This window comes from Bos indicus, chromosome 8 (assembly GCF_029378745.1).
Source record: "Bos indicus isolate NIAB-ARS_2022 breed Sahiwal x Tharparkar chromosome 8, NIAB-ARS_B.indTharparkar_mat_pri_1.0, whole genome shotgun sequence".
Lineage (NCBI taxonomy): Eukaryota > Metazoa > Chordata > Mammalia > Artiodactyla > Bovidae > Bos > Bos indicus.
This window is the reverse complement of record NC_091767.1, coordinates 46231278-46250137: the sequence shown is the minus strand read 5'-3', so window position 1 is coordinate 46250137 and position 18860 is coordinate 46231278. Positions and strand designations below refer to the sequence as shown.

Sequence of the window (18860 nt, the reverse complement as noted above, 5' to 3'; positions counted from 1 at the left end):
CCAGCCAGCTGGTCCTTGCCATCATTAAGAATGAAAAATTATGCACTGAACAAATAATGATTAGATTGTGACATTGGTTACCCAGAGGATCTGACTTTAGAACTACTTTTTTAGTGGTTTGTGAAAAGTTCTCTAACACCAAAGGTTGTATTTCTGTGGTAATGACACCAAGGATTATTACAATTTTAATGCACTAGTCTTTCAAGATTCTCTCTATTCCTCGCACTAGAATTTTAAAAGATGGCAGAAAACAATCTCAAAATCAGCCTGCTGCTACTGCTGCTGCTAAGTCGCTTCAGTCGTGTCCGACTCTGTGCGACCCCAGAGACGGCAGCCCACCAGGCTCCCCTGTCCCTGGGATTCTCCATGCAAGAACACTGGAGTGGGTTGCCATTTCCTTCTCCAATGTATGCAAGTGAAAAGTGAAAGTGAGGTTGCTCAGTTGTGTCCAATTCCTAGCGGCCCCATGGACTGCAGCCTACCAGGCTCCTCTGTCCATGGGATTTTCCAGGCAAGAGTACTGGACCTACTTCCATAAATTAAGAAATGTCATCTGGTTTTTCTTTTTGAAACCCCAAGACAGTGTTCATTGTTTTATTCATTTAAACAAAGGTTTCAAGAGGTTTAGTTAAGTTCAGCCACTCAGTCATGTCTGACTCTTTGTGACCCCATGAATCGCAGCACGCCAGGCCTCCCTGTCCATCACCAGCTCCCAGAGTTCACTCAGACTCACATCCATCAAGTCAGTGATGCCATCCATCCATCTCATCCTCTGTCGTCCCTTTCTCCTCTTGCCCCCAATCCCTCCCAGCATCAGAGTCTTTTCCAATGAGTCAACTCTTTGCATGAGGTGGCCAAAGTATTGGAGTTTCAGCTTTAGCATCATTTCTTCCAAAGAAATCCCAGGGCTGATCTCCTTCAGAATGGACTGGTTGGATCTCCTTGCAATCCAAGGGACTCTCAAGGGTCTTCTCCAACACCACAGTTCAAAGACATCAATTCTTCGGCGCTCAGCTTTCTTCACAGTCCAACTCTCACATCCATACATGACCACTGGAAAAACCATAGCCTTGACTAGACGGACCTTTGTTGGCAAAGTAATCTCTGCTTTTGAATATGCTATCTAGATTGGTCATAACTTTTCTCCCAAGGAGTAAGCGTCCTTTAATTTCATGGCTGCAATCACCATCTACAGTGATTTTGGAGCCCCAAAAAATAAAGTCTGACACTGTTTCCACTGTTTCCCCATCTATTTCCCAAGAAGTGATGGGACCAGAGGCCATGATCTTCGTTTTCTGAATGTTGAGTTTTAAGCCAACTATTTCATTCTCCTCTTTCACCTTCAACAAGAGGCTTTTTAGCTCCTCTTCACTTTCTGCCATAAGGGTGGTATCATCTGTACATCTGAGGTTATTGATATTTCTCCGGGCAATCTTGATTCCAGCTTGTGCTTCTTCCAGCCCAGCGTTTCTCATGATGTACTCTGCATATAAGTTAAATAAGCAGGGTGACAATATACAGCCTTGACGTACTCCTTTTCCTATTTGGAACCAGTCTGTTGTTCCATGTCCAGTTCTAACTGTTGCTTCCTGACCTGCATACAAATTTCTCAAGAGGCAGATCAGGTGGTCTGGTATTCCCATCTCTTTCAGAAGTTTCCACAGTTTATTGTGATCCACATAGTCAAAGGCTTTGGCATAGTCAATAAAGCAGAAATAGATGTTTTTCTGGAACTCTCTTGCTTTTTCCATGATCCAGTGGATGTTGGCAATTTGATCTCTGGTTCCTCTGCCTTTTCTAAAACCAGCTTGAACATCTGGAAGTTCACAGTTCACGTATTGCTAAAGCCTGGCTTGGAGAATTTTGAACATTACTTTACTAGCGTGTGAGATGAATGTAATTGTGCAGTAGTTTGAGCATTCTTTGGCATTGCCTTTCTTTGCAATTGGAATGAAAACTGACCTTTTCCAGTCCTGTGGCCACTGTTGCGTTTTCTAAATTTGCTGGCATATTGAGTGCAGCACTTTCACAGCATCATCTTTCAGGATTTGGAATAGCTCAACTGGAATTCCATCACCTCCACTAGCTTTGTTTGTAGTGATGCTTTCTAAGGCCCCCTTGACTTCACATTCCAGGATATCTGGCTCTAGGTGAGTGATCACACCATCGTGATTATCTGGGTTGTGAAGATCTTTTTTGTACAGTTCTTCTGTGTATTTTTGCCACCTCTTCTTAATATCTTCTGCTTCTGTTAGGTCCATACCATTTCGGTCCTTTATCGAGCCCATCTTTGCATGAAATGTTCCCTTGGTATGTCTAATTTTCTTGAAGAGATCTCTAGTAACATTTTATTATTTTGAGATAACCCTATTGTCATTTAAAATACTCATGCAGATTCATGAATTAATCTGTCATAACAGCTGATCATTCACTGTATACATAACACTCATTATAGGTGTGGCTCCTACAGTGGCCACAAGTAGAGAGGGGTTGTGTGTCTCTAGGACCAAAATATGTGTATACATTTGGAAACCTGAAACTTTTGTGCAACACCTAAGAGCAAAGAGAACAGTAAGGACAGGATGAAGACTGTCCAAGGCCAAGATAAGTAACAAGATGGACACTTAAAAAAGTTGGAGATGTGGTTAAAAATATTCACATGAAGAGGAACTACAGTGAATGAGAAATGATGTAAAGTTGCCATAAACAGTTGCCATGTTTTCAGGCAGCTCAAGGGGACACAGTGTCATCATCAGCTATTTATTGTCACTGAGCAGATCACCTAAATATCCACATGGCAAAGCATTAAAAGGGGAAATGGTACTGTTTGTAGCAGAATCAACATTCCTATTCTGTCCCTGATGGAAAGCTAGTCACCAGAACCTTCTCTCTGGTCAACAAGAACTTGGAGTTGACAAAACGAATGTGTTGCAACCGTGAGGAGACCTAGGTTTTCATGAAGCCACCAAGGTCCAGGTGAGAGCTGCCATAATCCACAAGGAAGCAGGCCCTTGCCAGGTCTCCCTGTGTAGGGTCTTTCTCCCCCAAGCCCGTCGATCACTGATACCCTCTCCTCTCCATTTTCCCTGCAGAGAACCAGCTCACTTGGCCACTAGGGGGCCCTGTTGCTCACCACATTTCAGGACTGATCATCAGTACTGGCTCACCTCCCTGCCAAGAGAGAAGTTCTTACCGTCTGCTTCGCATCATTCAATCTATTTTTAGTGAAAAGTAACCTAGGGTTATTCCAGCCTTGTCCTTAGAAATGCTGAACGATAAACAGAAAAGAAAATAAAGCGTAGTATGGAAATGTGAAAATAGCAAAGCCCAGTCACAGGGCAAGAAGAGCCTTGAACTGGGTGGCATTCTCGGTTACAGCGATCGTGTCTGCAGTTTGTCTCTGTCTCAAGGCTTACTCTTCCCTACTCTCCTGCCAGGTCTCTCAGTGCCTACTCACCCTCCTCTCACTGCCTCCTTTTCTGTTGACAGAGCCATGGGCAGGTCAATATAGTGGGGAGATGGCAAACACAGTTATCCTGGAAAAAGGTGTCCCCAGCTCACCCAGTTCACTCTTTAAGGTGTGATCCTGCGGGAGACTAGAGTTGGAGTTCCGAGTATTTCCTCCTCCAACAAACCAGTTCACGTTGGGGTTCCAGTGGTTCACAAAGCCACAGAGATGGTTTTCTTCAAAGTCACATTCTGGCAGAAGAGAAATAAAAACAGACTTGATGGAGATGTAGTTGTGCCTGCAGCTGCCCAGACTCACTGCAGTTTGCTCTTAATCCGGTATGTTTCACACTCCCTTCTACCACCGGGGCCTTTGTACCATGAGCCCTGGACAAAGTCAATCAAGAGGAGAGATCCTGTAATGAACAGAGATTATAATTCATCATTGCTTCTTTGGATTGTGGCCCATGTGGCTGGAATGTGACCTCTCCTAGTCTCCATGTCTTCCTATGCAAAATGGGGAGATACTCCCACCACGCAGGGCTGTGATAAGGGTGGACAGCTGCCAGCACAGTGCCAGGCACGTGGTTAGTGCTTGGTAGATCAGCCAATTCTGTGTCAAAGCACTATTTAGAGCTACACTTTTAGCTCCAGAAATTTTATCCACCACCTTTCTGGGAACCCATTCTTTCATTCCCTTCTCTCTTGATGGTAGACAAGGTACTAAGATGAGGGCTAAGGCGCATGTTTCCTATGATGCTAGAGTTCTCTGCTTTTCTTATAAATAAGATCTTAGAATAGTCGAGACAGGAATATCTTAGGCACTGGGCCCTTTGGCAGCTACTGAGTAGAGAAAACAAGAGAAGACAAAGAGACCCTCTCTCCCCTTTTTAGTAGCATTGAGATGCTCGCACAGATAAATTGTTCCCAGTCAACAGACTCCTTTGGGGGAGCAAGAAACTCACAAGGCTATTCCTCTGTTGACCCCCATAAACAACAGTTAAAAATACGAAGTTGTGATTGTGCTGGTCATCTCCTATTGGGTCCTCCAGACCCATCCACCTTTCTTCCACCCTGCTCCATCCTCCAGAGGTTGATGTGTATGGACCTGTATGGGCTTCCTTGCCTGTTGGCTTCTAAAATGGATTCAACCAATGGAAGATAAGAGGAGAACAAAGGTTGGGGTTGTTTATTCCTGCAGTTCCCTTTCTTCCAGGATGCCATGAGTTGGCTGTGCCCCTCTACCGAGGGACCACACAGCTCTATGTTCTGGTAAACCCTCCTCTCTTGCCCCTTCAGACCTCCAATGCTGATGGTTCATGAGTCATCACTCTGACTAGTCTTGGATTACTGCATTTTGACAGGCTTCCTTCACCCGCCCACACCTTTGTAGTCCCTTTGGTGAGTTTTCCTCAAATTACTAAGGTTGAGTGTAATCTGTTTCCACTTTCTTGCCAGGGTCCTGACTGATACAGTTATCAGTGTGCTTTTGCATTAGCAAGCACTCAACATTTTTAAGATTTTCATTTTCAACTTTTCTACTACAGGAGCCACTAACCTATGCCCAACAGTCAGTGCCAAAGGCTGCTGCAGAGTAAAAGAAAAAAGCAAAATATTCTTCAATGCACCAGGCACTAATCTGAGTACTTTATGTGAATTAAATTATCTAATCCTCAAAACAACCCCACAAGGTATGTACTATTATTAACCTCACTTTACAGATGAGGAAACAAGAGAGGCAAAAGGAGTGTACAGAAAGAAAGATGAGGTGAGAGTAAGATCATACAGTTCAACAAGATAAAATATCAGGGCTCCTTTTGTGTTTTTTTTTTTTTTTTTTTTAAAAACAGAAGCCATCAAGTGATCTGAAGAAAGGAAATTAACAGTTTTGACTGCCAAGCACGGTGACCATCCCCTTCATATCCATGATCTTACTGGTCTCCACAACAGTCCTTTCCTATGAGGGAAATATTTGAATCCCTATTTTGCAGGTAATGAAACGGAGGCTGCGGGGCACACTGCATTGACTGAGCCAGCAGGTGGTGCTCCACCAGGTGCGTCTGACTAGCCTGTGAGGGTGTTCAAGCCCCAGGCAGCTGCCACTAAAGAGCTACATGGAGGACTAAAGAAGATACAGTTTTAGCTCACTGTGTCTTCATGAAGTGGTAACAATGTAGGTCTGCTGTCTTTCACTTGCATTACCATCATCGACTAGCAGGTCAAAACAGAGAAGTAAGACTCAAGGAATTATTAAAGGCTCCTTTTTGTCCAGAATTGCCCTTGACTCTTATCTCTTCCTTTCCATCGCCATTCAGCCTCCAGTATTGTCAGCGCTGGAAAAAATCTCTCAAACCTACCACCTTTATCCCATTCCACTGCCGACCCCAATTTTAGACTCCTATATTCCCCTCTTGGAGGTCGCAAGCACTTCCAAAGGGTTTTCCTATCATATACTTTCCTTGTTTCCAGCTTATTTTCCAGGTGGCAGCCAGAGGCAGCATCTGAAAGCCCAGCTGCAGGCCCCTCCCCACTGAGTGACTTCTGGTGCCTCCCAGCCACATAATCCAGGAACCCAGGCTCCACAGCTGGGATCCAGACTCTTTCGTAACAGCCTCCCTCAGCACTCCTGACTCTCACTTCAAACACTACCCAGCCCCTGGCCTTTGCCTGGACACGCACTGCACTGGCCCTGCAGTGGGGTCTGCCCAGAATGAATGCTTTCCTTCCTGCCCTACTCCTTCACCGACTGAATTCCTAAACTTCCCCTTCTTGAAACAACAGCTCAAATGCATCTCCTGGATTCAGTCCTGTCTGGTTTCCTCCCCACCCCTCTCGCCTGCACAGCATGGCATGTCCTTCACCTGCAGAACTGATCATTTATAGAGACAGCTTCAGTAGGAGACAATGGAGGGCGAGAGACCTCAAGCATAGAGAATGTCTGCTCTTGATGCCCCCCGAGAAGCTGGCACATAGGAAGCACCTCACAACCCTGCTCAAGTGGAATCTAAGTGACAACTGTGATTGTAAAGACAGAGCAGTGATGTGTAAGAGAGGAATGGAGGAGAGTGAGGAAAGGAGGTAATGTGGAGGTAAATAGGCTGCTGCCTTTCTGGCAAATGTTACAAAAAGCTGAATTTACAGCCAACTGGAAATTATGTTTATTGGAATATGGAATATGTTGAGTTTAAGGCAGCAACTCAGGTTACAGCCGCTTCACCTACTTTTCTTTCATCAACCCAGTCAGTCCAGGCAAACTCTTAATGAGCCTTCCTCTGCTAAAGACAGAGGAACATCATAAAGCATTCAAATGATGCAAAATTCAAAATGCACTACAGAATGTAGTTTGCAAAATACTCTGCCTTTACGATTGATTCATCTACTTCTGGCAACAGGAGATTTTAGAAAAAGATGCATGTTCTGATACAATGAGAAGGAAACCCACTTACCAATACAGTAGCCGGTTGTCATCTTGATTTCAAAGAGTGCGATGCTGGATGTATTTCCATGTCCTAGCACACCTTCTATTAAAATCTGCACAACACATGAGGTAGAAGGGAGTTAGACTTTAAAACACCATGTGTCCATTTTTAGTATTTCATCTACTAGTCAGAAGCTCTTCAGCAATTCAAGGCAAAATGAGATTGTTTGTCTCAGTTCGTTGCTGTTGGATACTAATCCCATGATGGACTTTACTGAAAGAAGGCAAGTGTGTGCGTGTGCATGTGTGTACACCAACTCACACACATATTCTCAGAACTTTGAGGTGAGCAAGGTATCCAGTAAGAGCTCAGTTGTCTTCCAGTCAGTTGCCTTCCACTGGAACCCCAGCCACCACCTTCTCCCGCACCTGTGGTGACACCAGTTGGCTGCAGATGGAAAGGAGACTTAGGTCCCTGGGCAAGTCCATTCTAAGCATGGCTAGGAACTGAAGGCAGAGTCCTCAGAGGGGGAAAAAAATCCCTTGGAAGAGGAGGCAGGTATGGCAATTTGATCAGGGGTGGGGCGGATCTTTGCATGAATGGAAGAGGCTCAAAACTCAATTCAACTTGTAATTTCTATATTGATGAAAATTTGATAATTTTACACGAAGAATAGAGATTTTTTTGCTTCAGTAGTATCCGACTCTGTGCAACCCTATTGACTATAGCCCACCAGGCTCCTCTGTCCATGGGATTCTCCAGGCAAACATACTGGAGTAGGTTGCCATGCTCTCCTCCCAGGGATGTTCCCAACCCAGGGATCAAACCCAGGTCTCCTGCATTGCAGGTGGATTCTTTATCATCTGAGTCACCAGGGAAGCCCCAAAGAATAGGGAGAAGCATAACAATTTATGTGGCTGATTTCAAGCACTGTTTACCTTGGGTCTTCCTTCTGAAAATATTTGCCTTTCCTTATGTGATTTTAGTCCAGTATTTTGCAGCTATTCTGGTAGATATCAGGTGTGATATACTGTTCGGGAGACACTTTATAATAGGGAACTCAGACCTCCAGTGCTTCTTCCCTCAATCCACCCTGCTGTCTGATGGGAGGACTATATGCAGATATGAAATGTAGAGTACTGTATTCCAAAGCTTGTTGAGGAAGAAGAGATTTGGGATAAGGAATTGAAAAGGGGATTAGAAATGGAGAAAGTTTTCTGGAAGCCTCCGCTTTGTCTCCCATGACAAGTTCTCACTAAATATCATACTTCATGGCCAACTGAGTCCAAGCTTCATCCTCCTTCCTGCTCCAATCTACATCCAACTTTCTGTTACATTCTCTACCTTACTTTCCCAATACTTTTGATGGAACAACTTTTCTCTTTGAAATCAGAACATGTCCTTTAAATATCTTTCCTCTTTCAATGTATTTTCATTTTTTTAAATCATAGTTACTATTTTGTTAAAAATTATAGCAAAGGAAGCATTAGGAAGACAACACAAACATAAACACACAACTTAGGAGAATGAAACAAAATTATAAGAAATGAGAATACGCCCTAAAGCCCATTGGAAAATAAATATTCATTGAAGAGGTTGGTTTAAGCCCTATTTAGATTCTTACACAAATCCCATTTAAATAGACAGAAAACAAATCTGGGAAGAAACTCTTCTAAAGAATAAACAATATTAATTTCCACTACTAATGTTTTTCTGTGATGCAGCTCCTTCAAAATGCCACATCCTAACACAGGAGATAACGAACTGCAATGAATGGCAGAAGTTTTCATAAGACCTCAGAATAGTATAACGTCAAACACTAAGCCTGCATCTACATTTTTTCTACCTTGAATTTTTGGGAACTATTTTGCAAATCCAAGCTGGCTATGAGCCAGCTGTCTGAAGGCTCCTTGGCTGACCAAAACAAACGATCGAAGCTTTCATCTTCAAATCTCATGTAGAGGTTCAGCCGGCTGGGATCTGATGGTGACCCTGAAGATGTGGCTATCTGGTAGACCAATCGGAGGCAGCTCCATTCTTCAGCCTGCAGATCAGGACTCAGCAGCACGGCTTTCTCCCCTTGCTTGGCAAAGGAGGTGTCCACATAAATATAATGGCCTAGAAGAGAAGGGGACCCAGGGAAGAAATCAATCTTCTGCTTGTGACTCAGGAAAATGCACAACTGCAGTCCAGTAAACCTGAGGCAGACACAGCCAGCACATGCATTAGGTGGGCCCACTAAACGTTGCCTGAACACTGGGTCTCTGCTTCTGGTGAGAAATTAGAAGGTCTGGTGACACGGAGGCTACTTTCACACAACAGCAGCAGCCCAGAGCTCAGCAGTGCTGCCTCGTTAGAGCTGGCCTGTGGGCTCTGTGTGCCATTATCCCCACTTTCCCTATCACCTCCTGACCTTGAAGCCAAATATCTGGTGCTTGCTAGTACCTCCCATCACCTTGTAACAGGCCCATATCTAGCACACCGCTTTCATCTCCCTGGCCCCCACAGGCATATGAGTTTGAGAAGCCAGGCTAAGGAGCTTCTGAATCTGGAGGAGCAGTATTCCTCTACTGGAGTCAGAATACCTTGGTGGGTTCCCTCCCCTTCCATCGATCCCCTCGTACCTAATGATTCAATCTGTATCTAACGTGCCTCATTATATTAAATGGATTTGGTTACTTCAAACTTGGGGCCCAAGCAGAAAAAAATTTATCACAAGCTAATTTTCAATTAGTATAGAACTCTCCTTCTCTGGGTCAGGAAGATCCCTTGCAAAAGGGAATCGCTACCCATTCCAGTATTCTGGCCTGGAGAACTCCTTGGACAGAGGAACCTGGTGAGCTATAGTCCATGGGGTCACAACTGAGTGACTGAAACGTTCACTTTTCTCCTCCTCTAGACTCTTCCTTAATTGAATCTCCTAGTTCTGATAGCTAAATGAGAAAGCACATGTAAAACATGTAGCACAAGCCTTGGAAATCAGCAGAAGCACTGACTATCTCCACCCCCGTCCCCTTGCCCCCTTCCATCTGTCTTCTCCTTCCTGTCCCTCCCATCCCCTTCACCCCTCCTCTTCTCCTTTCCCTCTCTTCACTCCTCCCCCCTGCTCCCTCTCTACTCATTCTCCTGATATTGTCAAGGGCTCCACTGGCTACACTAGGATGTAAAATAGCATTTCTATGACCGAAAAAGGAGGTTGGAACCAAGAACTCTCACTTGAGCTTTCCAAATCTAACTCTGGCCATTGGCTTCCTGTAGCAATGATCTGATCTGCTGGTGGATCTTGAGGACCCTCTGCCCTTCTAACCTGCACCCTCATGTTTGTTCAGAGGGTCATGTTTGTTCATGGCCAGCATCTAACATGCAGTCTTGTATATGTGACCACCCACCTCACCCCTTGCATTTGGGACTCCCCAACACTAAATTCTTACTAGAAAGGCCCTAAAAGGCCTCTTTGCTTTTTGTGGTGTTCTTCAGTCCCTTCTCCCACACTTGCTTCCCCAAACCTGATCCCAGCCCTCATCCTGTGGTAAGTGCGGACAGGCTAGTGGTAGCTCAGTGGACGGCCATCCTCACAATCAGGACACAGTTAGGGCATTATCTTCAAGGAGCCTCACTTGCCTGCAACAGCTTTCAAGATCAAGATCTATCTCCAGCTGGCAGTCTTCTCAACATAGCAACCACCCACTAGGTGCAAATAGCAACTGCTTCTGGATGCCAACCCAGGCACTCTCTGTGAATAAATCTGGTCCTTGCAGTAATCACCAGCAATACCACTACCTCCTACATACAGCAAACACTCATTATGAACCAGGTGCTGCTCTAAGTGCTTCATATGTCTTTACTAGCTGTGGGGCCTGTTGGGTTTTGAAGCACTAACTAAGCTGGGCTTTGTACTGTTGCTTCATTGTGACATGAAGGAATGTATAAACACACCCTCCTTGTCCCACTCTGCCACTGCCACAAGGGAAGGGAGTCTAAAAAGACTCGTGGTGGGGGAGGGCAGGGATGGGAATTGAGGGGGCTCCTGAGAGCACTTCAAACCTTTCCCGAGGAAGCAGAGAATTGAAACACGGGGTATAAAAGAGGAAAGAAACAAAGAAAGTCCGTGCTGTGTCCTATGACTCTTTACATCGCCTGCCAACTTGGCTGCCGAACAAGGCCCACTTCTCCCTGGACACTTGCCCAACTTCTCTCCCTCCTGCCTTTCCCCTTCTAGAAGGGAAACAACTCACAGCAGGGGCTCTCAAACTTGAGCTAAGTCACTTGGAGGGCTTGTTCAAACCCAGGTTGCTGGACCCACTCCTTGAGTTTCCAATCCAAGTAGGTCTGGGGTGATGCTGCACTTCTAACAGACCACATTTCTGAAAAGTTCCAGAGAGTGCTGATGCTGCTGGTCTGGGGATCACAACAAAAGAACCGCTGATTTACATATCGGACAGAGAAATAGGACTCACTCTCAGGACACTGCTAATCTATCAAAGAAAGTATGCAAAGGAGGGAGGAAACAGTTTTACTTGGAGGTAAAATTCAGACATATGTAAATGTGTATTATAGGACGTGGAATGAGTACATCTACTGGTGACTATCTTGACTTTTCAGTGAATGCCATAAAAAATCTTTCTCGATATAACCTTTTATCATGTCAGATTTTATTATAAGCATACGCTAATACTCCTCTGTTAAAAACCTTTGAAAGCACACAGTATATAAAATGTATTATTTTAAACACCTTGATATTACAAGAAAGCTAATGCTATTTATTGAGTGATTTTGACATCTTGACCATAAATAATAGCTATTTAAATTATAGGATTTTACATGTAAATTACAGACTTCAAAATCACTCTTAGGTCATGCTGTGTGCATATGTCAATTAGCTGTATTACAATCCATCCAAAGATTTATCCACCCAAGTGATTTTGCAGCCACTCAGTAGAATAGTGCATTTTCCTAGATCAAGTAACTAGCCCAATTGCTAACTACCTCCACTACGACTGTCAATCTCAAGTCAGATTTTCTTAATTAATTGTATGCCTAGCTTGGATGTAGCCTCAGAATCCTTTTAAATATAGTGTTCCATATAACTACTACCAATCAATCTGATTTGGGATCTAAGCAGGAACATCCCTGCTTGGGGTCGTATCATATCTTGCGATCATATTAGAGCCAAGTTGAACCAAAAGGAATGTGGCACATTATGAAGACATTTTAGAAAATTAAGAAAGAATGAGGAAGATACTGATATCAGGATGGTGCCTTTCCCTGGACTGCCACTAATAAAACTGCCATTCTAGAACAAACTGATAATGGTTTTGGTGAGTTTCTTACTTTATTAAAAACAATCTTTTCAATAAACAAATGGGGCCTAATCAAACTTACAAGCTTTTGCACAGCAAAGGAAATGATAAACAAAAAGATAACCTATAGAATGAGAGAAAGTATTTGCAAACAATGCACTGGAACAAGGGCTTAATTTCCAAAATATACAAACAACTCATACAACTCAACAACAACAACAAACAACCCAATCGAAAAATGGGCAGAAGACCTAAATAGACATTTCTCCAAAGAAGACATATAGACAGCCAATAGGCACGTGAACAGGTGCTCAACATCACTAATTATTAGAGAAATGAAAATCAAAACTCCAATGAGGTACCACCTCACACCAATGAGAGACATTATTAAAATGTCTACAAATAACTAATGCTGGAGAGGGTGTGGAGGAAATGGAATGTTCCTACACTGCTGGTGGGAATGGAAGCTGGTGCAGCCACTATGGAAAACAGCATGAAGAGTCCTCAAAAAAACCAAAAACAGAATTACCAATATGATCCAGCAATCGTGCTCCAGGTCATATATCTAGACAAAACTGTAATTCAAAAAGATACATGTGCTCTTATATTCATAGCAGCACTATTCACAATAGCCAAGACATGGAATTAACCTAAATGTCTATCAGCAGATGAATGGATAAAAAAGGTGTGGTACATATATACAATGGAAATATTACTCAGCCATAAAAAGAATGAAATAATGCCATTTGCAGCAACATGGATATAACTAGCCATGATCATACTAAGTGAAGTAAGTCAGAAAGAGAAAGACAAATACCATATGCTATCACTTATATGTGGTGATATGGTAAATATTTTAAAATATGGTAAATATTTGGTAAAAATACGGTAAATATTTTTTCCCATTCATAGTTTTTCATTTCGCATTCTTAATGGTATTCTTTGAAGTACACACTTTTTCATTTTGATGAAGTCCAGTTTTTCTTATTTTTCCTTTGTGTGTGCTTTTGGTGTCATGACTAGGAAGACATTGTCTAATTTAAGGTCATGAAGGTTTACAACTCTGTTTTCTTCTAAGAGTTTTATAGTTTTAGCTCTTCAGGTCTTTGATCTATTTTGAGTTGATTTTTGCTCATCGAATTGTCTTGGCATTTGTGCTGAAAATCAATTGAGCATAGATGTAGAGGTTTATTTCTGAGCTCTCAATTCTATTACATATGGATTACGTCTATCCTTCTGCTCTACTACATAGTCTCGCTTACTATAGCTTTGTGGTAGTTTTGAAACTGAGCAGTGTGAGCCTTCTGACTTTATTCTTCTTTTTCCAGACTGTTCTGAGTATTCTGGGTCCCTCGCATTTCCATGTGCATCTAAAGATCAGGATAGGAATAGAGTAAGTTAAAATACACACGAGTTTCAGTGTCCTTGCTGATATTCAGTTGTTTTTCTTGAATAAATGCTCCCAAATATTGCAAGTCTTTGGTTAATTTCAAGTTCTTAAAAAGCTGCTTTTGACAATTGTTGCCAGTGCTTCCATCGCTTTTGTGGGGAGAGGATTTTCTGAAGTCCTTACTCTACCATTCCTACAGACACCACTCCCTTTCCCAACTCTTTTAACCATTGGAAGAGAAACAAGTAAGACAAAGGCAAAGGATGGCAGAAATCACATGTGGACAGGGCTGTTGATTGTGACGCATGGGGGCGAAGGGTCTGGGGGAGATTTAGTAGTCACAGTGTTAAAAACATGATGATAGGAAGAGAGGGAAGGATCTTTTTCAAACACAGCTACTTAGGTAATTTGATCTAATTTATGAGACAGTTATTGGAAATGATAAAATCTTTATAAGGGGTCAGAAGAGAGCCATAAACTTCCAAATAGATTCTTAAAAAGTAGGACGGCAATTAAAACCAGTAATTAAACTATTTTGCCAAAATGGTTAGGTTCCATATGCCTCAAGGGTCTGAATGTGTCTTCTAGTCACATGCAGGCATTAGAAAACAAAAGAAAAGGCTTCTCTGTTTCAGTGAAGGCAGACTAAAGAACTGATTTTGAGGTTATGCCCCAAAGCTAGACATATCTGCATGGTTTGAGTTCAATGTATTATTAATGACTTCTAACAGCCAAGGCACAGTGTGATGGGTCTAAATCCCAGGCAATCACTATGGGAGACTTCTTGGTAACCCTTGCAGTTCTTTTTGCTAATGAATGTGCTGTCATTCAGATGTAAAGACCATGGTGGGGTGATCATATGGTACAGTGGACCCCACCCAGGATTTGCATAACTTTGGCTTAAAATTTCATCATGCATATGCTAACTGTATCATCAATTTCTTTGTCTACAAAATGAGAATAATAAACAGGGAAGTCCTATTACATAGACATTCAATATTTGAGAAATCAATCTACTTAGAAAAAGACAAACCAACAAAAAAAATCCAATCACTGCAATACATACTTACTTGTATGAAATAAGTTTTTTATATGAATAGCCACTAAGTGGAACTTATGTATTTCAACACAAAGAGGAAAATCAGCTGTGTTGTACATAAAAATGGTAATAATATATAGAAAATCATGTACACTACATTCCATCTGTAATTTAAGGAATTTTCAAGGGCAATTTTGATGGTATTTCATTTTTATTTTTAATGCTTACTTTAGAATACAACGGAGAAGGCAATGGCACCCACTCCAGTCCTCTTGCCTGGAAAATCCCATGGACGGAGGAGCCTGCTAGGCTGCAGTCCATGGGGTCGCTAAGAGTCCGACACGACTGAGCGACTTCACTTTCACTTTTCACTTTCATGCATTGAAGAAGGAAATGGCAACCCGCTCCAGTGTTCTTGCCTGGAGAATCCCAGGGACAGGGGAGCCTGGTAGGCTGCCGTCTATGGGGTCACACAGAGTCGGACACGACTGAAGTGAATTAGCATAGCATAGCATTAGAATACAAAGCTCAGGTGAGAAATGACTTCATATCTACAGAGTTGTGAGAACCTGATGAAAATGGCATGTATAAAAATGCTTTGTAAAGTGTAATGTTAATTGTTAATTATTTCTCTTATTATCAGGAAGGAGTCCTTTAGTCGTTCCAGAGATAGAAATTTCTATTGTCTTCTTTTTTCCGTTATGGTTCAGAGATGCTATTTATTCAGGTAACAGACCAGCAGCACATTCACAGTGCTGATGTGAGAACAATCTTCATTTACTTCATCTTAATTGACTTTTTGGTGCTGAAATCTATACCTTTGTCCTCTTGAGTACTGGGGTTCTTCTGGCTGCCCATCCTCAGCAGTTCCCTTCCTCGCAGCTAAGCCCCACCTTGCTCTCACCCAGGCTTAACCACATCTGAAGTACTGATAGAATTCAATATATTTACCCCTAGTATGATTCTGGCTGAAACCTCTGGTGACCCAGGTTTGATAATGATGCCTACTTCTCTATTTGTTTAGCTCTCAGCATCTTGCATGTCTAAGGCAAGGACACTGCCTTCTTTTTGGCAGCTTCCTTCCCAGGGCTGAAGTCCAGTCCCTGACCTAAGGCAAGGATCTTCTTGCCAGATTTCCTGAATGCCTTACTGCCTGCCCATCTGGACTGGGCCCTGTCTGTGGAAGCAGAGTGCTTAACACTTGGTGGTTATCACCCCAGCCAGATGTTGGTTGAAATCCCAATTATACTACTTACAAATCATGTTACTTTCAGCCAGTCGCATTTGCTGTCTGAGACACTTTCTTCACTGGTAAAATGAGGATGCTAAAATACTGACTTTGCAGAGTTTTACAAAAGATTATATAAGATAAGTAAAGCTCTTAGCACAGTGCCCAAGGGCATGTGATAAGTGTTTAATAAAATGTTAGGTCTTATTTTTCCAAATGTTTGACCAGCATGATTTTCCTGATGGCTAGCCCATCTCATCATCTCATATTGGACTTACTTGATATTAACTGCTACTAGCTCTGCCTGCTGCCCTTCGTCTTGCCCTTCTGACATCGGTTTCTGCCCACTATTCCAAAGATCCATATGCATCTGTATTCATTCTCCTTAGTGCCTGCTCTATTCCTCTGGGCACAACTTTTTCTACGTCCCAGCTCCTCCCAGTCTGTCCTGTCCCATTGCCGAACTATGCTATCTGTTGACAATCATCTTTACACTCCACCAGCTGATCAAAGCAGCCTGGACAATAATACATGCAAAGCATCTGGCAAATGCTCATAAAGTATTTTGCAAAGAACCCGATTCCTATCATGGTAAGAGGAGGCTTCCAAGTAATTGCATCCTCAATTATGTATAAGCCATCAGTTTATATTTTGAAGGAATCTTGCTTTCTTTGCACATCAAAGACTTTTCAAAAATTAAAAAGTATAGAAAATGCAATGGGCATAGGGGTTCCCCAAAACAGCTGATTGTGCTATTAGAAAATAGATGTCATAGCATTCACCAAATGTAGAAATCTGTATTAAATAGTTGTTAATCAATCAAATTGATAATAATTTATAAATGTACTGGTTACCTCTGGCAGAAGAATGTTTTGTTTTGAAAATCTCTAAGAAAAATCGCAAATTTCTATGACTACATAAAAATAGTCTTATCCTCTGTTTGAAGTTTCCAATTTTACTATTATCCTCTAGTTTATTTAGTAAGTCACTATATGAATATAATTTTGATCGTATGAAAATGAAGACAGCTTTCAAGAATTCATCTTAAATCATCTGTTAACAATCAAAGATTCAAAGGGAACTAATACTCATTGAGCTGTAGGCATTAGGTTCTCAACATAAGAGAGGTTCTTCTCTCTTAATCCTGATGAATGATCCTGTCACATGGGAGTTACCACTTTACAGGGGAGGAAACAGATACTCACAAAGGCTAATTGAGCAGTCCAAGGTCACAGCTAGTAAATGAAGGTTTGGCCCCAAGTCTACTTGATTTCCTCAGGTCCATACTGTTTCCAAATACTTTCTTGTATTCTCTATTAATTTATCTATTTATAATTGTATCAATCTTCCTATGGCAGGAGAGCAAAGTTTCCCTCCTTTTCCTTACTCCGAGATCCTGAAGGTGTGGATGCTTTTATATGGAAGCCTATAGGCAGGAGAAGAAGGGGATGACAGAGGATAAGTTGGTTGGATGACATCCCCGACTCAATGGACATAAGTTTGAGCAAGCTCGGGTAGTTGGTGATGGACTGTGAGACCTGGTGTACTGCAGTCCATGGGGTCGCAAAGAATCAGACACAACCGAGCGACTGAACTGAACTGATAGGCTTTTCTACACAACTGTTCCTGTCGATAACACAACAAGCAGATTCAATTTTCTATCACATTGCCTCACATCTGAAAGAGTTATAAATACATGCTTTTCTAAAATTTCTAAAATGAGGGTATGCCTTGTATTTGATCTGCAGTAGGGCCCCTTTCCCCTACCAAAAGGGTGTTAACAAATTAATGGTTAGAATTAATGCATACAGAGTAAGTTTTTGCGTCCATACTTTGGTTAGTGATGGTGGACAGAGACCCCACAGTCTTGGGCTCAGAGAATCCTAGGCCATACCCTAGCAAGTACTGCTGGAAAGTGGGAAATGGGGCAACATGGAAATGAAGAGTTTTCAAGTCACTCAGAATGAGGGCAATACTGACAGATCAGAGAACTATAAGTACAAGGCACAGTCCAGAATTTCAACCCAGTGTCTTAATAAGTATTTACTAACTTGCACGGAGCAGAAGGCACTGCATGTGCTTCTCATGGGTAATCCATTTCCAGGCTGGATTTGGACCCCTACGTGCCAGACACCAGGGTGCTCTGTGCTGTCCAACATAAAACAAATCCCCCAGATTCCCAATCTCCCTGCTGGGTTAGAAAGAATCTCTCTACAGAGTTTTGCAAGGCACATCTGCTTTCAGTAAATGTTTTGATGGGAATGGCTTCTTTTCTTCCTTCTTTTTTGCCATATGAGGTCCTTAATAATGACAGTTTCAAGAAATTTCTCATTCTCATTCAATAAAACTGAATGAACCCCCTGGATTTTGGTTAGCTTCCATGGATAAGGAGATGAATGAGATTTAAGAAGTATGAGCTTAAATCTAAATCCCCCCAGAAATCAATATACTGAGGGTGGTTGATGGGTAGCACAACTTTATAGGCAGGACCTGCTTCTGAAATGCAATGGAGAGAATAATTGAGAAGTGAGTGCATTTACAGTTCTGTTTTGGTTCCAAGGAGTAAGAAACCCCTCCCAGAATGAAACCTTTCATAGTGCAGTGAAGAGGCTCTCAAGTCGGGGAACATTTCAAATATCACCTTGCTTAAGGAAAAAGGAAAGCCTGCGTTTAAAGAGCAGCATAAAATTGCCACATACAGGCTTCAGTGACATCCTAGCACACAGGCCTGGGGCAGGGCGAACCCTATTCCTTGATGTGGAAACTGACTTTTCAGTTTTCCCAGTATTCGTGTATAAACAAGAATTTGCTCCTCTCACCAAGGGAGACAGAGCAATGTTTTTTTGACTTCAAACTTTTGTAGCAACTTAACATGTGGGGCTCGAAGGAACTCTGATGTGCAATAGTGACCATGCAAGGCTTTTTCACTGATGTCACTTTGGATTAAAATTGAAGAAAACTGTGAGGCCCAGTACAGACCCACTGAACTGTATCACTATCGGTCCTGTCTGTGCTGGTCATGGGAGAAGGCCAGTGG

The 18860-nt window shown here is 42.4% G+C and overlaps 1 protein-coding gene across 2 annotated transcripts in view; it reads right to left on the bottom strand.

Moving 5' to 3' along the window:
• Positions 1-18860, bottom strand: part of MAMDC2 (MAM domain containing 2) — a 163332-nt gene that overhangs the window by 85532 nt on the left and 58940 nt on the right. For both annotated transcript variants that reach the window (XM_070794625.1, XM_070794624.1), the window contains exons 3-5: positions 8713-8984; positions 6894-6978; positions 3562-3699 (exon numbers count right to left, since the gene is read on the bottom strand). In XM_070794625.1, the coding sequence (XP_070650726.1) occupies positions 3562-3699; positions 6894-6978; positions 8713-8984 (495 nt within the window). The remainder of the gene's footprint in view (positions 1-3561; positions 3700-6893; positions 6979-8712; positions 8985-18860) is intronic.